The 25,629-nt window shown below is 52.0% G+C and overlaps 1 protein-coding gene across 3 annotated transcripts in view; it reads right to left on the bottom strand.

The window, feature by feature from the left end:
* Window positions 1-25,629, bottom strand: part of SCHIP1 (schwannomin interacting protein 1) — a 69,520-nt gene that overhangs the window by 16,925 nt on the left and 26,966 nt on the right. The window contains exon 3 of one of the 3 annotated variants that reach the window (XM_088061102.1): window positions 21,235-21,690. In XM_088061102.1, the coding sequence (XP_087917228.1) occupies window positions 21,235-21,690 (456 nt within the window). Of the gene's footprint in view, window positions 1-2,451; window positions 2,643-15,560; window positions 15,802-21,234; window positions 21,691-25,629 lie in introns of those variants that run through there. The other 2 variants (XM_088061103.1, XM_005525126.3) reach the window with 2 other exon arrangements.

Here is a 25,629-nt window from a genome sequence, read left to right on the forward strand (position 1 = left end):
AAAGATGGCAGGAGCTGGGGCCTCCAGACTGTGGAAATTCCAGCCTAAATTCAAGGAATTCACTTGCAAACCTCAGGAGCCAGGCTGCACTGACAGCCCAGTTCTGGGGGAATCGGGGATTTGAGGCAGGAATGGAACACGACAGGAATTTCCTCCTCTTCCTCGGCACCTGCCCCACTCCCAGCTCCCTCCCTGCCATGGATTTGGTGACCTGGGCACAGCAGAGTTTTCCTGCTGGAATTCTTCCCAACCAGACCATTCTGGAGCGTTCCCAAGCGCTGATTTGTTCCTCTCTTTGATTTATTTTCAGTTTAACAGCTCCAAATAAAAAAGGGGGTGTGAGGAAGGAGCAGAGATTAATCAGCGCCACCAAAATCCCATCACTGCTGGATTCCAGCGTGATCCCAAATCCCGGGATCCACAAAAGGATTAAAACCCGACCTTTGGGTTAATGGGGTTGGGAGGGGGCTGGGTTGTTCCTAATCTCTGCAGCGCCCTAGCAAGGTCTGGAAACAGATTTACATTGAAAAGATGTTTCCCTGGATTTTTTTTTTCCTTGGGATTTGCGTGGTTTCTGGCTGGTTTCCCTCTAATTTTTAAGGGTTTGGAGGAGAGGAAGCGATCCATGAACAAGCAGGGGGTGGAAGCAGGGAAAGGCAGCAGAGCTGTCGCAGTAACTCCCAGGGATTTTGGCCAGGCCTGTGCCGCATCATCATCACCATCATCATCATCACCATCATCATCACCATCATCATCATCATCATCATCCCACCCCCCCGGAGCCGCTTCCAGCCGGGAAACAATGCCCAACCTTTAACCCCTGAGCTCCTGAGTATGCTGGGAAAACATCCGCTGCTCCCAAACAATGGCACCATTATTTATCCCGGCTGTCCAGAGCAACAGGCTCGGAGTGCAGGGAAACCAAAAGGCTGGGAGAAAAAAAAAAGAATAATAACAAAAAAAAAAAACCCCAAAAAAATTTTAAAAATCCACCTGGGATATTTTTTTTTTTTTTTCCCAAACGGGTTAAAAAATGGAATTTCACTTCCAGAATTGCTCGGCTGAAAATATTCCGTGGAAAATCATCTCAGCTCGTCAGTGTTTGGTATCGCCTCCCTTCGTGAGGGATTTTGCAGCTGAGATATTTTGTTGGAAAACACGGCCTGAAGTTGGAATTAAACACGGGAATGGAGGGAAAACAAGGATGGGGAGCTGGCCTGGGCAAGGCCCTGCTTGCTGAGGGTCCAGCTCTGGGAATGGTTGGGAATGAGGGATTTCCAAAACAGCCTCACTCAACGTAGGCAGAGGCATTTCTCAGCATTGCCGTGCCAGAGGGACAGATGTTGGTGCATTTAATAATCCATCGGTGCCATCGAACCCCTAAATGTGCCACCGAGCCTCTAAATGAGCCATGGAACCTCTAAATGTGCCATGGAGCCCCTAAATGAGCCATGGAACCTCTAAATGTGCCATGGAGCTCCTAAATGAGCCATGGAACCCCTAAACGAGCCATCGAGCCCCTCGTCGAGCCCCTAAATGTGCCACTGAACCCCAAAATGAGCCCCCGATCCCGCAGGGAGCTGCTGCCCGTGCAGGTGCACCCACAGCGCCCATCCTCTCCTCAGAGGGAAATGAAACCCCAAACGCAGCTCCCAATTCCCCAGGAAAACAATCCGGGTGTTCCCCAAACTCGGGGACCCCCGGGGCTCCCCCCCATCCCCGCTCCCTGCGGAACCGGGAGCAGCCCGCAGCCTGGGAATCACCGGCCCGCACTCGCAGAAATGTGGGAAGCGCAGGAAATGCTCTTAAAAAAGACATCCCTGAGCTGCGGCAGCTCCGGGAACGCGATCCCGCGGCTCTCCGGATTCCAGGGAGAGGGTTTTATCCCGGCAGGAAGGCAGCGGGATGCAGGCAGAGGGATGCAGGCAGCGGGATGTGGGCAGCGCATCCCCGGCCCCGCTGCGGCTCCGAGCATCACATGGCGAGCACAAAAGCCCCGGGGCTGCTCTGCCTGCCGAGCCCCGGGGTGCTCAGAGCGATCCCCGGATGCTCAGAGCGATCCCCGGATGCCCGGAGCGAACCCCGGGGTTCTCGGAGCGGATCCCCGGATGCTCGGAGAGAACCCCCGAGATGCCCGGAGCGAACCCCGAGATGCTCGGTACGAACCCAGAGATGCTCGGAGCGAACCCCGGGATGCTCGGAGCGAACCCCCGGATGCCCAGAGCGAACCCCCGGATGCCCAGAGCGAACCCCCGGATGCTCGGAGAGAACCCCGGGATGCTCGGAGAGAACCCCGGGATGCTCGGAGAGAACCCCGGGATGCCCGGAGCGAGGCCGGAGCAGCGGCCCCGCGCTGCCGCAGCCGCATGGGGGGTACAGACCGGGGCTGGGGGTGCCCGGAGCTTCCCGGAGCTGCCCGGGGATGGGGGCCAGGCCGCGCTCGCCCCTTACCTGGTAGGAGCAATTTTCCTGGTGAACCATCTCGGAGCACCACCCGCCGCTGCCGCCCCGCCGGCAGCGCCCGCAGCCCCGCCGGGGGAGGAGGAGGAGGCTGGGGAGGAGGAGGATGATGGGGAGAAGGCAGCAGCAGCAGCAGGAGGAGGAGGAGGAGGCAGCCAGGGAAGATGGATGCGGCCGCGCTGCTCCGCCTGCGCAGCGGCCCCGGGAGCGCGGGGGGGCCGGGCCGGGGCCGCCTCCGCCCGCTCCGCGCTGGGCTCCGGGCGGGGCCGCTGCGGCCGCGCTCCTCTCCAGGAGGGAGAAAAAACCCCTCAAACCCCAGCCCGGGCACGGGGAGGCTCCCCCGGACCCGGCCAGGCTGCGGCAGCCGCAGGTCCGGCCCCCCCGAGCCCCCCGGCACCGCCCGGCCGGGGATGGAGCGCGGCACCCAAAAGCTGCCAGCCCTGAAAAAACAGCTCCCGACACCTTCCTTGTGCCTGCTGCCTCGGGAATCCCGAGCGGGAGTTCCTGGGAGAGGCTGTGCCCTACATTCCCGGTTATTTTTGCCTCCTGGCGGCGGCGGGGAGGGAGCGGAGCTCGGCCCCGGCCGGGGACGCGGGGACAGGGCCCGGCTTGGATATCCGGGAAAATTCCGGCACTGGAGGGTGGGTTAGGCGTGGGAAGGGGCTGCCCGAGGAATCGCATCCCTGGAAAGGCTGAAGAAACGAGTGGAATCGGGAATGTGGTGCAGTGAGCGCTGGGGGATCCTGGAGCAGATCCCGACCACAACACGAATCCCACCGGCCTCGTTTCCCCGAGTTTCCCTGGCTGCGGCTGGAGGTGAAGACACACTAAATCCCATTTCCAATGCTTGTTTTGTCTGGACACAGCTCATCCAAGGGGCACTAAAACACCCAGACAGCGGCAGGCTGGGCTCACCCCATGCCCTGTGCAATTCCAGCCAGAAATTCCATGCCTTCCCTCTTTTCCTTTGGCAAACAGGGATTTATCCTGCCCCTAGGCCCAGCTGTTCAGCCATTCGCATGACTGAAATGCAGGAACACTTGCTCAGGGCAGCTCGGATTTGATTCCCCCACACCAGATGTGCCTCAAGAAAAAAAAAAAAAAAAAAAAAAAGGCTTTTGTGGGATCATCACCCTGCCCCAGCTTTCCCAGCTTCCCACCAGCACAGACAGGCTGGAGCAGCTGTGGGAGGATGGATGGAGAATCCCTGGAGTCCCCCAGACCCTCATTCCCAGTGCTTTCTCTTCCCTGCAGCAAAGAGCTTGGAAAAAAAAATAAATAAAGGCACTTCATTTAAAAAAAGAATTAAAGAATTAATATATTCTGCATAAATTTTTAAGAGAGGGTGAAGTCATCCTTGGTTTTTCCTGGATCTGCAGAGAATCCCGTTCAAGCAGACATCAAAATAAAGATTGATCCAAATAAAGCATCCCCACTCTGCCATTCCCTGTGTAACCTTGGCTTTGTTTGGAGAAGGATCTGTGGCAAGCTAAAAGCGGCTCCATGCCTTCCAGAAACTCAAATTCCATTCATTCTGTGCCTCACGAGGAAAATTCCCAATTCCCCCCCTCATTCCAGCGGTGACCCCAAAGCTCGGTGCCAACCTCCCCATTGCCAGGGCTGGAGTGGATCCCCAGGAATCAACAGCTTTTCCCTTTGGAAAAACGATCCCAGAGACATCCACCTGTTCCAGGCAGGCTCTTCCCCCCAGGCCACGGAGGTGGAAAAGGCCAGGAATTATCCTTGATCTCTGGATTTGCTCCCCTGCTCCGGCTCCGTCTGCATTCCCCGGCAGGAACGAGGTGGGCAGGTAATGATTAAAGCTGTGAGAAATGAACTTGTAAAAATTCGTAGAAATCTAAATAAATGTATATAACAATAATGATATAAAATATAAAGTACAGTATGACACACAAGCCCTTCCCAGATCTAGCCACGAATTCCCACTCAAAGGATAACGATCCTAGCCGGCGCCCATCAACAAAAGAATAGACAGGACGCGGCCCATCAAGCTGACAGGAAAAAAAAAAACTCCTCAAACTGACAAGGACAGGCTCGGTGACCATCAACGGGGAAGAATAGGCAGGACACGGAACATCAAGCCAAAACGGAGAGGCACCGACGAGATATTCATCACCGGACCCGAACACCTCGCCTTGCGGGCTACCGTTGGAGGAAGCCATCAAGTAAACAAAAGGAAAAATCCAGCCGAAATATCCATCGGCTCCAACCCGGATCCAGCCATCCCATCCGGATGGCCTGAACCACAAGAGCCACTCAGAATTTCTTTACATATGAGGAGACTCTGTCCGGACGTCCATTTGACTCTATTCTCCAATGCCAGGAAATCAATTCATACGACAATCAAGGACTGTTGATGAATGGTGCCTGCCTGGAATTTGGCCTCAAGGCTAAAAATCCCTATAAAAACCCCGGACAGTTTACCCTCCTTCGTGGATTTGGGAACACCTATACCTTTGGGTATAGACCTCTGTCCACCCAGCGCTGCGCTGTTTGTTTTATTGTGGTTTTTCCTCATTGTTTATTTTTTATAGAAATTGTTTTATAATAAATTGTTTTTATTTAACCCAAATCTGCCTTTGCATTTATAACAAAGCTGAGAGGGATTAAACGGAGGGAAAGGCTCCTGGCACTTTTCCAGCTGGGTCAGTGGGAAGCGATGCTCTGGGATGAAGGATGAACACAGGCTGCTGCTTTCCATGGAGCCACAATCCAGTGGGAAGCTCATGGGAGCCCCACCAGCCCCTTCCCAGCTGGGAAAAGAAAGCCAGGGGTGCCTGTCCTGCGTGGTTTGCGTTTCTTCACGAGGCACTCCCTGATTTAAAGTGTCTGACAGCACTTGGGAGATGATCCAGACAAGTTTTCCTGAAGCTTTCCCCAAAACCAGCTTTGGATTAGGAATGTGCAGCTCAGAAATCCCTGGAGAACATCTCCAGAGGGTCCCACTGGGGTGAAACCCTTCCCTCCAGACCCCTCCAGGGCCGGTCCAGAGGGATTTTTGGGAAGGTGCTGTTCTGGACAGGGACTGTCCTGGAGGTGAGCTGGGCACCAGGAATGAGCCAGACCCGATTCCTGCGTGTCCACAGAGCCTCAGGACACCGGGAATTCAATCCCATGGCACAGGCAGCACAGCCCTGCCCACGGACACGCAGGGAAAGAGAACCCAGCTTTACCCAACACTCAAATTCTTCCAGGGAAACAATGGAATTTCCGTAATTATTCCTCTGCAGAAGGAGGAAACACCTGGTATCCCAAATTCTGTGGGAAAAGAGGGAATTTCTGCTTCTGTGCTTGTATTTTTAGGATTTTTTTTGCCCCCTGGCACATCCCAATCCCTTGTCCCTCTCCAGCTGGGGTGGCAAAGACAGGCAGAGGATTCCCAGGTTTTCTGCTTTCCCTGGCTGCCCCAGCTCCAAGGAAATCATTAACAGGGCGGAGGGAGGAGCACAGGGAGGTTATCGGCTCTCCCATCCTCATTCCCGCTGGGAAAAAAAACTCCTTCAAAGGAATAAAAGCGGGCAGGGAAGGCGATCCCTCCCATTCCCCGTGCCGGGAACCGTGGGAGGGAGGGAAGGGAAGGGAAGGATCCCGGATTATTACTCCCAGCAAAGCCACATCCAGCCCTTTTCCCGACGTTTTTGGCATTTCCCACTCTCACACACATTGATTTTTACACACTCGTATCGTGCTCAAAGGCTTCATCCACAAACCTTTGGAATGGGAAGAGAAAAAAGCAGGAGCTGCAGCAAAGCAGCCCAGAATTCCTGCTGGAAACACCAGGAAATGTTTTCCTGCCCACAGGCATTCCCAGAGGGGCCTTATCAGGTGGGAAGGTTTATTTTCCAGGCTGGTGTTGGCCAACCCACCCGGCTGATACAAAAGCCAGGCTCAATTAATGTTAGTTTTGTTTTAATCCCAAAATAAATACGCGGCTGGAGCGTGGAGCAGGTGAAAATCAGGGAGGAGTTCAAGACTTGGGAATGTTTTGTCTCAGTTTTCAGAGAATTGAGGGATCGTGGAATGGTTTGGTTTGGAAGGAATTGAAAGCCCATCCAGCCCCACCCCTGGGCAGGGACATTTTCCCCTATTCCAGGGTGCTCCAAGCCCCAGGACACTGCCAGGGATCCAGGGGAATCCTTGGGAAAATCCATTTCAGTGCGTCCCCACCCTCCCAGTGAACAATTCCTGCCCAAGATCCCATCCATCCCGGCCCTCCGTCACTGGGAACCATTCCCTGGGTCCTGTCCCTCCATCCCTTGTCCCCAGTCCTGGAGCCCCTTCAGGCCCTGGAGGGGGCTCTGAGCTCTCCCTGGATCCTTCTCCTCTCCAAGGGAACATTCCCAGCTCTCCCTGGATCCTTTTCCTCTCCAGGGGAACATTCCCAGCTCTCCCTGGATCCTTCTCCTCTCCAGGGGAACATTCCCAGCTCTCCCAGCCCGGCTCCAGCCCTGGAGCAGCTCCCTGGAATCCTCGGGGAGGCTGATCCTCAGGGAAAACACCCAGCAGAGGGAGAGCCAGGGAACAAACCCCAGCACTCCAGGATGCTCCTGCTGGGCTCCCAAAGGCTTGGATGGAAGCAGGAATTACATCCAGCATCCCGGGATTTCAGCTCTATTTGCTGATGATTTCCTGGGAATGACGGATTTAGCTCCTCTTTAAGCCCAGCTAAAGCTTTCCCTGGGTTTAAATCCAGCAAGAAAAATAAAGAAAAAAGCGATTATTTTTAATCAGTTAATACTCGACATCTGCTTGGAAAGGGGAGTATTTGTTTGGATTACATCCATGGATAATGCTCTGCACTATTCCTTTTTTATTGGGGGAAGATGATGCCGAGGGCTTTTCCCTCATTTTGGATGTGTTCCTCTGCTCCAGGTGGGAATAAACCTCCAACAGGTTAAGGACCCAATGTCCTTCCCTTTTCCATGCCTTTTTTCTTTCCCTGGAATTTTCTGGAGTCCTTTACAAGCAGCACCTTTACAACCCCACCTGAAGCACCAGAGATGGATTTGGGATAAAAACACACAACCCAACCAGGATTTCCTCTTCCCAAAAACCCTGGAGCAGAAGGATACAGCAATTCCCCATCCTGATTCCTCCCATGTCAAACCCTTCACAGGGAATTGCAGGGACTCATTTAAACCACCCAAGTATTTATAACTCTCCAGTGATATAAAAGCCACCAAACATATGGAAAACAAGCAGATTTTTCCATGGAAGCCATCCAGGAAGGCTCAGTGGTACCGCACTGATTTAATTTTCAGTTGGACAATTTCTAAAGCTGGATCAGAAGTGCTTAAAGGGGAATTTTGAGGAGCTCTGATGGTGAGGTCTGAGCCCACCAAGGATTCACTGCTGGGAATGAAGAAGGGAAGGATCAAGGGAAAACTCAGAGTCCCCTCCAGGGCCTAAAGAGGCTCCAGGAGAGCTGGAGAGGGATTTGGGACAAGGGAGGAAGGGACAGGACACAGGGAATGGCTCCCATTGCCACAGGTTAAACGGGATACTGGGAAGAAATTCTTCCCTGTGAGGATGGTGAGGCTCTGGGATGGATTTTCCCAAGGATTCTCCATCTCTGGAAGTTTCCAAGCCCAGGCTGGACAGGGCTTGGAGCAATCTGGGATGGCTGGAGGTGTCCCTGTGGCAGGGATTGGGGTTGGATAACCTTTCAATTCCTTCCCACCCAAAGCATTCCCTGTCTGCAGCAATTTATCTCCAGCGCTTCAGGAGTGTGAGGAGACAGCACAGAAAAGCTCCAGCTGCCTCCTTGCAATTTGATTTATTTCTATTGTTAGGAACAAACAGTTCTTCTGGAAATGCAGCATTCCCAGTGAGCAGAATCTATGGAGAACACCAGCTTTTCAGCAGGAAAAATCACTTTTTATCTGAGCATCAATAAATTCATATATTCCTCGCTCTGCAGCACAATTTGGGAGAGGATTTGTAGCAAATCCCATCAGCTCCAAACGATTTTCCCCACTTTTGGCTGGCACACACAGCCAGTGCAGACCTGACATTCCCAGAAAACACAGGGATGGGGCTGGCTGGGATCTGAACCCAAATGAACCCTCACCCAAGGCAGAGCAGGGACAGCTGTTCCCCCAGAATTGCCATTCCCTGGGGATCACAGAGTGTCCCAGGCTGGAGCAGCTGTGCCCGAGCTCCTCCCTGTGCCAGGAGCGTCCTGGCACCGCCAGCCGGGACATCCACACGGAATTCCAGGGATCCAACTCTGCCTCCAAATCCCATTTTCTGCTCCAAGCTGGGCTGGATTGATGGATGCTGGCAGCAGCAGGATGCACCCATCCACTCCCAAAGCCAGCTGGAAAAGATTTCCAGAGTTTCAGCTGTTTCTGGGTTCATCCAGAATAAACCAACATCACTAAAAATCACATTTTCAACCAAAATCACAAATTCACTATCCAGAATAAACCAAAATCACTAAAAGTGACCCATAAGTGACACCCTCATCTGATCTCTGCTAAGATTTAGGAGTTTTTATCAGCCCTGCTCAAATCCATGGGAAGCACATCCAGGCTTGTCCAGCCAAATTTCCCTATCCCTCCTCTCCCATTTATTTGGTTAATTTTCATTTTCCCAGTAAATTTACAGAATTTACAAAATTTAAAATTTTAAATTAAAAATTGAAATAATTTTGCTATATTTGAAAAGAGATTTGAAAAATACAAAATTTCCCCCTTAGCCCCATTAAAAGAGCAGCAGGGAGAGGAATTAATGGATTTTTCCAAGAGGGGAAAAATGGTCCAAACAAAGGATTTTCCCTGAGGATGAAGGACAGGATGGGACAGCAGGAATTATTTGGAAGCCTTGCTGGATTGGGAGCACAAACAGAAATTCCATGTCCCCTAATCAACACTTAAGTTACTGCTCTGGGGAATATTTCTGGATGGAATATGAAGCCCTTGGAATTGTGGCAAAATCCCTGGAATTGCAGGCTGAGGGAAGCCCAAGCTGATTTAAACCCAGGCCATTCATTAATTAATTAGTCCTGAGTGTGGCGTGTCCGGCGTGCTGCACCTGCATTCAGCCAGCAACAAAAATCTAGTTATTAATTATAAATAAAGCACTGAGCCAGAGGGCAAAATCTGGGAATGAGGATGGGATTATCCCACTGCTCTCACTTCCAGCCCATCCATCCTTTTCTATTCCCTTTGTGCTTCCTGGTGGGAACAGCCGAGAGGCCTCATTTCTTTATGGCTTTATTTTGTAATTTTAATTGCAAAAGAGGTGGCAAAAGCCCAGGATTGGGACTTGCAGGCTGAAAAAATAAACACAGCATGCTACAAAGTGGATGTGGAATGAAAAATTGGGTTTTTAAACACAGCCAAACATCAAAAATAGGAATGTCCTGAGCCAAACAGGTGACAGCAGCGGCCTTTAAATGCCTCCTCAAAGAAGGAATGACTTTGCAGGGACAAATCTTCCTCTGAGTCATGGTCAGGACAAAAATAGAAGGGGATTTTTCCCTCAGCTCTGAAGGCTGATGCCCAGAACTCCAAAGTTTTTGGCAGAAATCCACTCTTTTGGAGGGGGCTTCATCCAAATCCGAGAGGTTCAGACCCTGCTGGGATCAGGGATTTTGGGAAGGATGGAGCAAGCACAGGTTGATTTTTGTGGCTGGATAAATGTGGGTGCAGCACACCAGACACACTCAGGATTAATTCATTAATGAATGCCCTGGATTTAAACCAGCTCTGTCCTCTCTGTCTGCACAGCCAGCCTGCAATTCCAGGGATTTTGCCACAATTCCAAGGGCTTCATATTCCATCCAGAAATGGTTTTTGGCCCCAGACCAGGAAGTTAATGGTTGCTAAGGAGAGGATGTGGGATTTCTGTACCTGCTCCCACCCCTGTGACATTTCCATAGAATCCCTGCTCTGGTTTCAGGCTAATTTTCAATTTCCAGCCTTTAAAAAGTGTGTGTAAAGATGATTTTTTGGAGTTTGTCTCCCGACCCCAGGGTGACTGGGAGAAAAGAAAAAAAGGAATCCTCTTGTCTGGAGCTGTCTGGGTCACAAAGGTGCTTCCTCTTCACTGCCAGCTCCAAAAACAATTCCCTCAGGGATGAGAAATCCCATTCCTGCCTGCTCTGGACAAGCACTGAGGGTGCAGACTCAGTATTTCTAATAAGCCAGGGCAGACACAGCGAGCAGGAGGCTGGAAAAAGCTAAAAATAACGGGATAAGCAAGGGTGGATCCCAGCTGAGCCTCATTAGTCATGGAGCGAGGGAGCTGCTGGTGGCACAGCAGCACCATATAAGAGCAAGAAAACAACCCTGGCCTCTTAAATCTCCTTTTTTTCTACCTCAGGCATTCTTTTCCTCTTGCTCTGGCAGCCTGCAGCTTTTCCTGCTCCTTCAGTTTTCCTGAAACCTTCCCACAGGATGGAGATCCAGGGTGGTTCATTACAGACAGGCACGGGAGGGGTTATTAGAGGTTGGATTTGGGATTTTTTTCCTCCGTTGACACCATCAGATTGAGCCTTTGAGTTGAGCCATGGAGCTCCCGGTGGCAGGAATTCCCAGGGAAGGTGGTGCTGGCTCCCAGAGGATTCACTGGGATGAGCACCAAGGTGCAAGCTGCAGTTTTATCTTGGCGTGGAGCCACAGGAGAGCAGAGGGATTAGGAAGGAGGGGTGGCTCAGGCTGTGCTGGAGCTGAGCCTGGCTCTGGAACCACAGCTGGATTTTCAGGAGAAAGCGGAGAAAGGGAATGGGGACACACAATCCCTGAGGCACGGGGGGGAAAGGAGATGGCAGTGGGAAGATTGGCTGCTACAGCAGGAAATTCCAGCTCTGAGGGACAAAATAAACCTCCCTGCTGGGCTGGGCAGCACAGGAGAGCTCAGCTTCCCCAAGGAATTCTCATCTCCATGCTGGAAACAGCAGCAGCGTGTCCAAGGCACAGGGATGGCTTTCCCCAAGGAAAGTTTATTTTCCAGGAATCTTATTTCCCCAGCAGTTACATGCTTACACATTTCCCTCCATATCCATCCCTGTAACAACCAAAAATCCTCTCCTAAAGCTGCAGCCTCACTGCCACCTCATCCCTGGGGTTTCCTCGGGAATCAGGGCACGGAAAGCGGCGAGGTTGGATCCGGGCCTCAAACCACCCCGGTTTGCTTCTGGATTTACTTGGTCCAACACAAACCCCAGAGGAGCTAAAGGACATTAGCGGGGCCTTAGGAGAGGGTGGCATCCTGCAGGCAGCACTGGCTCCGAGCCCCAGCATTCCCAAAGGCCTCCAGCATTCCAAAGGGCTCCAGCATTCCAAAGGGCTCCAGCATTCCCAAAGGCCTCCAGCATTCCAAAGGGCTCCAGCATTCCAAAGGCCTCCAGCATTCCAAAGGCCTCCAGCATTCCCAAAGGCCTCCAGCATTCCCAAGGCCTCCAGCATTCCCAATGGCCTCCAGCATTCCCAAAGGCCTCCAACATTCCCAAAGGCTTCCAGCATTCCCAAAGGCTTCCAGCATTCCCAAAGGCTTCCAGCATTCCCAAAGGCCTCCAGCATTCCAAAGGCCTCCAGCATTCCCAAAGGCCTCCAGCATTCCCAAAGGCCTCCAGCATTCCCAAAGGCCTCCAGCATTCCAAAGGCTTCCAGCATTCCCAAAGGCCTCCAGCATTCCCAAAGGCCTCCAGCATTCCAAAGGCTTCCAGCATTCCCAAAGGCCTCCAGAGTTCCCAAAGGCCTCCAGAGTTCCCAAAGGCCTCCAGCATTCCAAAGGCCTCCAGCATTCCAAAGGCCTCCAGCATTCCCAAAGGCCTCCAGCATTCCCAAAGGCTTCCAGCATTCCCAAAGGCCTCCAGCATTCCCAAAGTCTCCCAGAATTCCCAAAGGCCTCCAGCATTCCCAAAGGCCTCCAGCATTCCCAAAGTCTCCCAGAATTCCCAAAGGCCTCCAGAACTCCCCTGACCAGCTGTGGAAGCCCCTGGAATTCTTTTTGGAGCTCTCCAGCATCTCTCCTGAGTAGCAGCAATTCCAATTCCACATCCCAGCTGTTCCAGGAGTATGAAATGTACGGATAACAAGGAAGGAGGGATTGGAAACAGAGTTATCCTGAAACAGCAGCACAGCTTCCTGGGAATAACACAGATTTCTGCTCCATTCCAGAGGGATGGGATGGGGAACAGCCCAGGATCAGCACTGCCAAACTCATCTTGCGAAATATATTTATTTACATGGAATATGGCACATGGGGTATAAAATGTGGGAAACCCTCATCCATGTGATTTATGGACAGCCTGGATTGGCGTTTCCTGGGAAAAGGTATCATTCCTGCAGCTCTGAGCACCTGTTTTGAGCCATTTCAATATTATTAATATATGGAAATATTGGCCAATTTGGTCACTTGAGGATGGATCCAAAGGAATTCCAGGAGAACGGGGGGTCAATGCCGTAGGCAAGGTTTGCAGGAGCATGCCCTGATTTCCACCTTCCCAGAAACAGACACTTGGGAAAGCTCCTGGAGGTGTTTTTCCAGCAGGATGTTTCCCTGCTGCTCCCAGACCAGCCTAGGGAAGTCCCAAGCTGGGAATCTTCCACTCAGGAAAAGGCCTCTTGGATCTTTGCACGGCCCAGCTAAAAGTCACCTTTCTGCTCTTTAACCAAGTAATAACAGATGAGAAAACAGCAGAAGAAAGGAAAGGCCAGCTGGAGTGTGCCAGGAAAACTCCAAGAGTTTGGATATTATGCATCCGTGCAAATACAAAACGCAGAGAATTCCATACGGAAAAATGATTCCCACAATTATTTTTTCTCGGAATTCCTAAGAACACCAAATCATCAAACACCTGCCAGGCCAAGGAGCCAGAGAAAGGAATGACCCTGCTACAGAACGCTGCTATTTCCCCAAATCCCTCTTTAATAAATCCAATCTAGGAATTACACGGAATAAAAAGTTTGGATTCAATTTTTAATAACTCACTAAAAGCATTTGGATTCCCCACGGGCCTCACACACCAGCAGCTTTTGTGTGCATAAAGAATCCAGAGCTTTAATAGAGTTCTCTTTTCTTTTTTAGCATTGCCTCTACCATAGAGAGGATTAAATCTCAGCCTGGCGCTTCTCTTTCCTTGGAAATCCCATTTCCTCTCGGATTTCCAGAGGAAGCAGCAGGAATAAAGAGCCTTGGGTGTGATTTTCTCATTAAAGGAGATCTATAGATCACGGAGCTGCGCTCCCAGATGGGGGCTATAAATAAGATCTCCCACTCCGGTGACGCAAACGACTCCACAGGGAAAGATGAGGTGCCCCAAAATGATCTGAGGGCTTGGAAAAGCTGGAAAAGCTCCAGGGGAAGAGGGATTATGGAGCACCTCATGTGAAAGGATAATTGGAAGAGGGAAAATCATTTTCCACTGAATCTACGGGGGCTCTGCTGGAGCAGGATTGATTTCAGAGCCAGAGATTTTTAATGGTTTTTAGTTCTAACTGAAGAAATTCCTACACAAAAGCAGAATTATTTGAGATTGAAGAGCACGAACATGCCAAATTCTGGTTCTCCTCAGCCCCCTCAGCAGTGTTACTGTGCCCAGAATTCCACAGGAATTCCTGGATCATGGTGTCCAGCCTTGGAAAATATTGAACTGAGCAGATGATGGGATTATTTTAAACAGCTTCCTTTTTATAAAATTCAATTAATGCCTACAGTGAGACACTGGGAGAGGCTGGGAAATCACATTTCCTCCCAGTGGGGATTACACCCAACTTTGGTGAATTACATTGGGATTTTTATATATCCTTTCAAGAGGTTTTCTCCCCAGAAAACTCAATTTTTCCCACTAAATCGGACGCTCCCTTAAAGCTCCTTTGGCCTAAAGCACATCCTGAGGAGATGGGGATGCAGATTTTTGTCACTGATATTGATTTTCCTGACTTTTTTTTGCTGTTAGGAGAAGCAGTAATGATGCTTTGAGCAATTTCTTCACAGTTTCTACGCAAACTTTAAAAAAAATAATCAAGTGTTGCACCTGCTTTTCCAACCAGTTAAATCCAAACCACCTTAAATCCAGGCAGAGAGGAAGAAGGAAATAAATCACAATTCCTGCTGTTCTTATCACTGCTAAGGCAATCCTGCTGCTCACAGGAACAAACTCTCCTGTTTGTGAGGGTGTGGGGGATATTTGGAGCATTCTTTGGAATATTGAAACAAATCTTTAAATATTTAAACAATATTTAAATCATTTAGAATAATTAGAACATCCCTGAGCTCCCTGGCATTTTGGAGTCAGGACAATCCTGGTTTTTTTCCAATGCTCCTCAGCATTGGAAATCTTCAACGTGGTTGGGGTCACACTAATAAATAAATATATAAAATAAAAATATAAAAATATAAAAATATAAAGATAAAGATAAAGATAAAGATAAAGATAAAGATAAAGATAAAGATAAAGATGAAAATAAAAATTAAAATTAAAATTAAAATAAACCCTTTTCCCTCTGGTTTTTAAATCTCCTCTGCCCACAATTTCTCCCTCCAGGTGCACCTGGATTTTCCACAATTCCAGGTGTTCCCCACCTACAGGCAGAGCACATCCATCCTCTCCATCCATAGGGAAAATAACAGGTTTTGCACAGCACAGGGCAATTGTGAGAATTAAAACCCCCCTGCCTTGCATTTATCCCACTTAATAAGCAAGGAATATTTGCCTAAGCACATAATTATTATCCTGGGAAATCAAAATTCCTGCTGCCTGCTGCTATTCCAACCTGAGACACGTGGGTTCAAGAGGGAATTTGAAGAATTAGGGGGGATTGCAAGGCTCCAAAATCTCCCTATTTTAAAAAAAACAAACCCAAACCACTGTTCTGAGATATTCCAAATTTTGCCTGGCATAAATGCTCACTCCTCTCCTTGGAAACCCTTTGGATTTCCTGCTTGTGATTCCCAAACACCAAAAATACACATTTATAATAAATTTATTGGTTTCACAGAGCCAGATCCCAACAATGATCCCTTAGTGTGGTATTAAAGGGAGATTTCCTGCTGCCTGCACCACAATTAGTGCTGGAAAAATCCAACTTTTCCAGGTTTTCCACATCCCACAGGAAACATTCACTCACCAACCGAGCGGGCTCCATCACCTGGAGGAATTCCCATTCTGGCAGCACTGGGATGAAGGGGAATCATCCACCCAGACAGAATCCAGAGGCTGTTCCCTCTCGTGTTTGGTTCTTCCTTTAAGGAAAGGCCATGGGAATCAAGTTTTTCCTCAGGATTTTTAATCCTGGGAGTTTTGCCTGGCCCGGTTTGGGAATAAACAAAGGCCCATCCCTCCAATCTATGGAATTCCCACCGAGCAGCTTGAAAATCCCTCTGGATGTTTTCCCAAGGGAATGGCCCTGCTCTCCTGGGCAGGATCAGGAATCTCCAACCTTTGAGCTGGGTGGGAAGTGGCCAAAGTCCAGGGCTCTCCTGATCCCCCAGCAGCAGGGATGAATCATTCCTGCAGCTCATCCCGCTCCCAGAACACTGCAACAATCCACAATTACAGCTTTTTCCACACTCCAAAGGTTGGTTTTCCATGTCAAAGCCTCCCAATTAATTAATTACCCTGGAGAAGCTCCCTGATCAGGGATTTCCCTTTTGCAGGTGCCTGGGGAGGAGTTTGGTGCTCAGATCCAGCGGAGAGCGGAGTTGTCGGGAGGACAGGCAAGGTTTGGCTGAGCAATGACAGAAATGGAATTTCCTGCAAGCCCCAAGCCGGATTTTGGAAAGCAGAAGTTCCCACACTGACAGCTCCTGGCTGGAAAAATTCCTTCCAGCAGGAATCCCTGGCTGTTCCCTGCTCCCAGACAACATCACATCCCTGGGGAGGAGGGAACTCACACTCCAGGCCGGCTCCATCAAGCAGTGATCGCTTGTTTTAACTCCCAGCCAATATTTGCTCCCAAAGTGGATCCAGATTTGCACTCCAAAGTGGATCAAGGTTTTACACCAAAGGTCTGGGCTCGATCCCAGCCCACATTCCCAAAAATCCTGCTCCACCAATACTCCCACGTGGCTTGAACAAGCACCTGTTGGCTCCATTTCTCTCCTCCCTCTTGCCAAGCTGGTCCATGAATTTCTCCTTCCATTCTGGCTGCTCTGATCCATGAAAATCAGATCCCTGCCCATGGCCAATGATGAAATGATTCCAGGATTTTAGCCCATGCTCTCAATTAGTTTCCAGTTTTCGGAGAGACGCAGGCAAGAAAGAGTTATTCACGTGGTCCATGCTAAATTCCATCCTACAGCTTCTGGAATATCCTGGGTTAACCCTGAAGTCTTTTCATGGAATCATTAAGATTGGAAAAGCTCTCTAAGACCACCAAATCCACGAATTAATCCACCACTGCCGTCTTCGCTGCTAAACCACGTCCCTGAGTGCCACTTCCACATTTTTTGAGCATCTCCAGGAGGTTTCCAGCTGTTTCCAAACGCAGACCTGAAGCTTTTCCACCTCCCCAAGGCGAGTTCAGGACTCTGGATGCTCCAGAGTGTTCCAGTGCTCTGGATGTTCCAGGGTGGCTCTGTGGGCAGCCGGACACCGATGGGACAGCTCTGAGGGAAGCAGGAGCACCATGCCCACCTCCAGAGGCTCAGGACAGCCTGGAGGACCAAAACAGCCCGAAGGACACAAATTTAACTTCTTGAAACACTGGAAATGCAGGAGTGCAAGTGTCTGGACAGATGTGTGATTCCTTGGATTCACCACCACAGGGATAACCGGCATCAATCCGTCCCACAGCAGGAATATTCCAGGGATGAAGAGATAAAATAGAGACTCCAGCACATCCTTCCCCATCCAGAAAGCTCCTGCAGAAGTCCTGGAAGCTGCAGGGATGAGTTTTTAGCAGCACTGCCTGCTCTGAGCCTCGAGGGCAGCAAAATTCCTTCGGCAATTCCATCCCTCCCTCCCTGCCCAGCCGGTCACAGCCGAGTCTGCCGGAGCCGCTTCCCCTCCTGCCAGCATTTCTTTAATTGACTCCAGAATTTGCAGGTATTCTTCCCAGCCAATCCATCCTATTGATTGTAATTATCCTCGGAGAGGTGATGGAAGGAATATTAAAGCCATTAAGGCTGATTTGAATTTGATTCGAGCCATTAGAGGCACGGCAAGCGGAGCCTCGCCGCTTCCCTGGCACCTCCACGGCTCCTGAGGGCCATAAATCATCCCATGGTACATTTGGTACCACTTTGGATGCAGCCAGGAGTTGAGAAAAGGAGGAAAAAATGAAAAAAAAATGGGAGGGGGTGGTTTCCTGTAGCTGGGTGAGGAGATTGAGTCAAGCATCTCCATAGGGAACCTTCCGAGCACCGAGCGCCTTCAGGAAAGAGCTTTCTCCTCTTAGGTGGAGCCCAGAAAACTCGAGGGTCACCTGACACAGCCCATCAGGTTTGGAAGGACCTCATCCAATGAATCCAGCTCCAAAAACTGTCATCTCACCCTTCTGGGGGGAGAAAGGCAGGAATATTCTCCATTTCTAGACAGCATCAGCCCACCTGGCCCTCAGGGACCCTTCCAGGGGACATCAGGGAGCCCCAGAGCAGCGGATATGGAACAGCCAGGATGGACACAGCCGTGGCCATCCCATCCCCCTGGGATCTCTCAGCAGTGCAGCTGCCAGTGCCAAGCCAAATCCTTCCCAAATTTCCTCCTAGGAGCTTCTCAGGCAGCAGCAGCACCCTTGTCTGCAGCCTGAGGGAGCAGCCTTGGCCCTCACATCCCGTCTGTGCCGTGTAATCCCACCTGGAAGCTGAACAACAGCTCTTCCCATGGCATTAATATCGTTAATATTCCCTTTTCCAGCCTTTCCAGCGACTCAGGGCAGATCTCCGCACCTACAGATGTGACCAAATGTTCCTCATCATTTAAACCTTTCATTTAGTCCAGCTGTAACATTCCCAACCCCTCCTTGCATTCCAGCCCAGATCCTCCTGGCTGGGAACACCTCCTAAAACCATGCTAGAGCTTCCTTAGGAGTGGGAATTTCCTTCTCCCGAGGCTCCAGCACGATCTGTGTCCCCCAGCAGAGCCTCAGCACAGTCAGGGTGATCCCAGCACAGCCCTGGGATCAGCAGAGATCCCTGAATCCGGGCTGGGATGCTCAGGCAGGGCCAGGGAGGAGGGATGGAGCAGGCAGGGATCCAAAGGAGAGGAGCAGAGCCCCAGGGAGCAGCAAAGCTGAGGCCACACGGGCCCCTGATGGGTCACCCCTGGGTGAGCCCTGCCCTGCCTTCACCTGGGGCAGGAGAAACCCCAAGAAAATCCTGACAGCAGAAAAAACCCTCAATTTTAATAATCTTAATAAATCATCTTAATAAAATCATCTCAATAAAACATCTCTCTGGATTCCTGGGAACAGCAACCGGCCTAGGAAACATCTCCACTCCAAGCTGCTTCCCCATCCCACCCTGATTCCCTACCCCAGCCAAGGCCTGTCCTACTGAAATCCCCTTTTTCCTGAGGTATCCTGCAAGCAGTGGGAGCAATCCAGAGCATTTCCCTGTATTTGCTCCCTGGCTGCCTCCTCTCCATGATTCCCATGTTTACAAACAATTGGGCTTCCAGCAGGGCAAGGCAAGGGTTTGTTATAAACACTGAACAGCAGGGAAATGTCAAGGGCAGGGAAAACAAAAATAAAAAGAGGGATTTGCACTTTGGTCTGATTCAGCCTTGAAGGTTTTGGGTCCTGGTGGGAGAGGCTGGGTGCTTCCAGACATGGCCAGGGAGGACAGGAGGTGTCATGGGGACATCAAACATCCTTTCCCAGGCAGCCAGGAGGGGAAATGTCCCTTCCCAGCAGCTTTTTCCCTTTGATCCAGGTGGGAAGTGGAACAGAGCTGGAACACCCCTTCCTCCTCCTCCTCCTCATCCCTGGCAGCCAAGGGAAGGAGAATTGTGGAGCAAAGGTGCCTCCAGGACAGCTGGGGAGGTGAGGAAACTCTCTCCAGGGCCACAAACGCTGGGTAAGTCACATCTGCAGGGTGGAAAACTCCATTTTCTGGGAGGGAAGAGACCCAGAGCTCAGTCCCAGCCATGGGAGATGCTCTCCATGCCCTGGGCTCCTCCAAGCCCAAATCCAGGTGTCTGTCCAGGCTCATTCCAGCCCCGGATCTGCTCAACTCTCCACGGGACAAGTCAGGGCATGAGGCAGCCTGAATTCCTTCCAGGGCCTCTGTGCCTGTAGGAGGAAATGGGAGGATGGAGGAGGAAAATCCTGACAGGGGTAGAATTCCTTCGGTGACAGCTCACCTGGTTAAACTCATGCCTGGAGGCAAAGAGTTTCCAGCAGTGCCAGCAGAGCTGATCAGATAATGCTGGAGAAATCAGCTCCCAAACCACAAAAATGAGGTGGGTTTTGGTTTTTTTTCCCCTTTTTTCAGGCTGAGTTCCTGCACAAATGACTGTAATTAAAGCTGTTACCTGTCAGTTCCTCAAGGCACGGAGGCTCCAGTGTTCAGGCTTTGGAAAAACGCATCCCTGCGTGGCAGCAGTCCCACTCATCCCTCAGCTTACTCATCCTGCCCAGCACCCACCCAGATTTGTCACCAATTAGTTGTAATTCAAGGATTCAGGGGGAAATCCCCACCTCCCTGAGCGAGGTGACTTCACAGGCAGTTAGGGCATGGAATGCCTTTTAAACAACAAAAAAATCATGGAAAAAAAAATCATGTGTGCCGGAGGCGAGGCCATGGGGTAGGGCTGCTGAGGCACACGGCGTTTCTCAGCCATCCAAAGGCTCCTGCAGAGCTTCCAGGAGAGGTTTGGTGGATTCCTTTGGAATTCATACATTATGGAAGAGCCTCAGCCCTGCCGTGTCACCGGCGTGTCTGCAGTGCTTGTTCCTCTCACATCACTGCAGCTCAGAAGTTCTGTGCGATTCCCAGATCACCCTAAAGAATGGGATCAGGCCACGATTCTCAGGGGTTTCTGTCAAACAGCACTGGGGGGTTTGTTCTGATGGACACCAGGGCCCGGGGAAGGTTCTTCCCCTCAGCAAAGGAGAGCACACAGCGCCAGCCTGGCACCGCTCCCAGCCTGGGAAAAGCTGATATTCCTTGGATTCTCCAAGGGGACCCAGCTCTGAGAAAGGCTGCTGGTGACACCTCGACACCACATCCCTGGAGCTGCAGGGAACCAGCCCCACCAGTGGTCAAGGATGCTCTGGGAAAGTTGGAGAATCATGGAATGGTTTGGGATGGAAGGGACCTTAAAGCTCATCCCATTCCCTGCCACGGGCAGCGACACCTTCCACTATCCCAGGTAGATCCAAGCCCCATCCAGCCTGGCCTTGGGCACTGCCAGGATCCAGGAGCAGCCACAGCTGCTCTGGGCACCCCGTGCCAGGGCCTGCCCACCCTGCCAGGGAACAATTCCTTCCCAAAATCCAGTCTAAATCTACCATCCTGCACCTTAAAGCCATTCCCTGGGTCCTGCCCCTCCATCCCTTGTCCCCAGTCCCTCTCCAGCTCTCCTGGAGCCCCTTCAGGCCCTGCAAGGGGCTCTGAGCTCTCCCTGGATCCTTCTCCTCTCCAGGTGAACATTCCCAGCTCTCCCAGCCCGGCTCCAGAGCAGAGGGGCTCCAGCCCTTGGAGCATCTCCGTGGCCTCGTCTGGCCTCTCTCCAGCACCTCCCCATCCTCCTGCTGGATCCGCCAGCCCCGGCAGCATCCCTCCGGGTGGGCTCCCAGCAGCCCAAAGCAATCCCCGCTCCCCGCTCCATCCGCGCCCCCCAAAGCGCTCCGCACTCACCGAGGCGGGGCTGGCCCGCGGCTTGCGCTGCTGCTCCCGGCACTGCAGCCCGGCCAGGTGCCTCTCCAGGGCTGCCCAGTCCATGGCCGGGGGCTGCGGGTCCCGGGGGGGCCTGGTCCCCGCGCTCCGCCGCCCGCCGGGCCCCGCGGCCGCTCCGCGCCGCCGCTGCGGGGGCCCCGAGCGGGGCGGGGGCCGCGGGCGGGGGCAGCGCCGGGCAGCGCCGGCCCCGGGGCCGCAGCGGCGCCCATGGGCGGCCGGGCAGCGCCCCGGGGACCCCCCGTCCTCCTCCTCTTCCTCCTCCTCCTCCGAGTCGTCCAGCGCCGCCAGGTCCAGGCTGCTGGGGGACGGCGAGGACTTGCCCTCCGAGCACGGCGTGGCTTTGCTGGAGTTGGATTCCGAGCTGGAGCGGCTGCTGCCGGCGTCGCTGCCTAAATCCATGCCATCCTCCCGGGAATCCTGGCGGAGAGAAGCGGAGGGCAGGCGTGTCAGGGATGCCCGGAGCGCTGCTGCCCGCCGGGCACGGGAAACGCCGGCCCGGGGCCGCCCCCGCGCTCCGGAGCTGCCGCCGGCCCCGGGCGGAGCGGGCGGGGGCGGAGCGGGGCCGGGCTCCGGCTCCGCCGCTCGGGAGCTGCGGGAAACGCCGGCTGCCGGCAAGGACCCGCCGCTCCGAGCGGCAGAAAATCCCATCTTCTTGGTGTTTTAGTTAATTGTTCTTGTTTTGGTTTTATTATTGTTATTGGTTTTTTATAGCTTGGGTGTTAGCTGGTGGTGTTGTAGTAGGTATTGTAACTGTTTTTTCGTTGTACAAAATAAATGGTTGTTACTCTTTATTTCAGCGGTTGTTGGGTCGGGACGATCCCAAGCGATCCCAAGCATAAATCCAGGCTGGTTAGAGGATGGATGGAATCAGCCCGGAGGGAAAGGGTTTGGGGGTGTTGGTGGAAGAGGAGCTCAGCCTGCCCCGGCCACCGGCACTGACAGCCCCAAAATCCCCCCCGTGCTGGGCTGGGCCCCAGCGAGGGCAGCAGGAGAGGGGGGATTGTGTCCCTCTGCGCCGCTCAGGCGAGACCCCACCCGCTGAACTGCCCCCACATCTGGGGGCTCCAGCAGGAGGATGTGGAGAGAGGCCGGAGGAGCCCAGGGAGATGCTCCAAGGGCTGGAGCCCCTCTGGAGTCGGGCTGGGAGAGCTGGGAATGTTCACCTGGAGAGGAGAAGGATCCAAGGAGAGCTCAGAGCCCCTTGCAGGGCCTGAAGGGGCTCCAGGAGAGCTGCAGAGGGACTGGGGACAAGGGATGGAGGGACAGGAGCCAGGGAATGGCTCCCAGTGCCAGAGGGCAGGGATGGATGGGATCTTGGGCAGGAATTCCCGGCTGGGAGGACGGGGAAGGGCTGGGATGGAATTCCCAGAGCAGCTGGGGCTGCCCCTGGATCCTGGCAGTGCCCAAGGCCAGGCTGGACATTGGGGCTTGGATCTACCCAGGACAGTGGGAGGTGTCCCTGCCATGGCTGGGGTGGGATGGGATGAGCTTTGAGGTCCCCTCCAACCCAAACAATTCCATGATTTTATGACCGGCTTTGACGAGGGGGTGGCGTGTGGGGCTGTGGGTGACTGCAGGAAGTGACAGCAGTGACATCCTCCCTCCCACGGCCCCAGGGACCACAGGGCTCAAATCCCTGCTTCCACCCTCTCCCTTTCTTTCCTTCTCTAAAAGTAATTTAAACTAACTCGTTAAGAGTTGCCTATAAATAACTCCGCTAAAAAAAACTAATCTAGTTTCTGTATTCTGGGTCACCGAAGCCAAGTTTAACACGCAAATGTTCCCATTCCCAAATCCACGGCAAGGAGACCTTTTAAGGAGGTGTGGCTGAAATGGGGAGCATCAATCACATGGGTCGGGAGATTCCACAGAGGGTTTGGGAGATGTGGCAGCGCCCAGCTGCCCTCTGATCCCTGCAATACCAAACCTCTGGATATGGAGGGGGAGAGTTCGGGACTGGGGGAGAACCAGCAACTCTTAATTAGAATGATATCGAAACATTGCATTGGCTCAGGAGCTGATTCTGTGGCAGGATTTTGTGTAAGAAACACAGGTCAGCCAGCGACAATCAAAACATCTCTGTGTTATCAACTCTGTCTCCAGCCCAAATCCAAAACACAATTCCAGCCTTATTTAATTAACTCCACCCCAAAGGCATCCCGGGGGGGTAAGAATTCCCTGTTGTGCAGGGTGGGGGCGATGCCAAGGGCAGAGGTGGGCATGGCACAGACCCCCGGGGCACAGCTCAGCCCCTTGGTGCTTCCCCACGGCCTGGGTTGGTCAGGAATTCCAAAGGGGTGAGAGGGGAACATCTTCAGCCTGTTAACTCCTGGCACTTCTGAACTGCTCACCCCGAGGAGACAGAGGGGAGGGGAGCGGAGGGGAGGGGAGAGGAGGGGAGGTGAAGCCTCCTGTGCCACCTCTGACCCCACATTCCCCTCCTGGGGCATCCTGGGAGTACCAAAACCCGCCGACATCAGATGGGAAAAACATCGGGAACAGGGCACAGACTGGGGCTGAGAGGTTTCAGTGCCCTGAGTCATCCCCTCTCCTCCCTGGGATGGGAATCACCGACTCATGGAAAGGTCTGGGCTGGAAAGGAACTTAAAACTCATCTTGTCCCTGTCCTGCCATGGCAGGGACACCTCCCACTGTCCCAGGCTGCTCCAAGCCCCATCCAGCCTGGCCTTGGGCACTTCCAGGGATCCAGGGGCAGCCCCAGCTGCTCTGGGAATTCCATCCCAGCTCCTCCCCACCCTTAGAGGGAGGAATTCCTTCCCAATATCCCTGTGGCAGTGGGAAGCCGTTCCCCCTTGATCTGCCACTACATACCCTGGTTAAAAATCCCTTTCCAGCTTTTCTGTAGGAGACTCCAACTCCCAGGTGCAGCTTTAGAGGGATAAATGGACTGGGATACACAGGGAATAGCACATGGCTTATTTGGGATTAACCTTTCCCTTGAGGTGTCTCCTCCAGGTGCTCAGCCTGGATTATCCCCATTTTCTCTCCTGACCCCCAGGAACAGCTGAATCCCTCCCTTTTGCCAGCTGATCCCTGCTTCCCTCCCAGACTGCCTGCTGGCTGAAACTCCACAAAATCAGGAACTGCAAAGTGCAGTTTTAAAAATAATCCCAGCAAATGGCAGGAAGGAGCAAAATCCCAGAGATGAATTACACAGGGAAAAGGTTTCACCACAAGGTTAGGAGGGGGTGGCATTTGACACAATTTTTATGGTGCAATTCTTTATTTGGGGCTGGTTTCACGTCACCACCAGCCCCAAAAGGAATTTTTCGCTGAGCAAAGGAGGAGCTGCCTCACTGCTCCCAGGAAAATCTGATTTATAGGATCTTCACTGGGGAACTTTCTTTCCTTCAACGCCACGAGTGCACTGATAACATTTTGTGGAGGATAAGAGCACTTCCCTCTCCCTGAATTTCCCAGTGTGGACATCTGGAATGGCATGAAATGAGTGGCAGGCGCTTCCCATTCCCAATTTTCCTGTTTTAGTGGGATAAAGCCGTTCCAGCCTTCATTCAATTCACGCTTTAAGGTGCCAGTCCTCACAAAATCCCTCCCTGCTGCCCTGTCCTCAGACAAATTTATTTTCTTAAAAGGTTTAACACATCATACACATGATTTTTCCAAGTTTCTATTTCTTTTTTTATTTCTCACTGCAAACAGATCCAGTAATTTTAACCTCATAATAAACCCTTTCCACTTCTAATTATACACAGGGAACACATTTCTGCTTGACCCAGCTCTTGATATTCCAAATGGCATTTCTCTCTCTCACAAACCCTTTTCCAAAACCATGGAAAACTTGGGATTTGTAGGGATTGTCAAAGGTGTGAACACAAACCCTTGGAGCTGAGGGAATCTGTTTGACAGCTCTTTTATTCAGTGCAAAGGAGGTTGAACACAAACAAGGCTTGTGGGGTTGATTCTGAGGCAGAAATATATCACAAAAGTAAGATTCTTATTCTTTTCCTGGGGCTGGTTTAAAAGGCACTTTGCTGATTTTCATAAACTATTAAATTGATTTGACTTTTCTATTTTGGCACTGCTGTAACCCCGTTCTAAAATGGGTTTCTTGCATTCTCTCCTGCTAAATTGCAGAAGTTTTTGGGTCAGAGAAGGAGGAAAGCAGGGAAGTCACAACCACCCTTAAAACACCATAAATCCCTAAATATGGGAACATTTCTGCCAGCTGGGTCTTTATCCCAACACCCTCATGTCCACCCAGAGATCCCCATTTGTGTTTTTACTTTAAAAATTGGGTTTGGGGTTTTTTTCCCTTCTACTGACTCCCACACAGAGCTGAGCATTGTCCCTGCCCAGGTGGGATTTGCCAGGGAA

Source organism: Pseudopodoces humilis, chromosome 11, assembly GCF_049639895.1.
Source record: "Pseudopodoces humilis isolate 2021_Gansu_Grassland_sample_001 chromosome 11, ASM4963989v1, whole genome shotgun sequence".
Taxonomy (NCBI): domain Eukaryota; kingdom Metazoa; phylum Chordata; class Aves; order Passeriformes; family Paridae; genus Pseudopodoces; species Pseudopodoces humilis.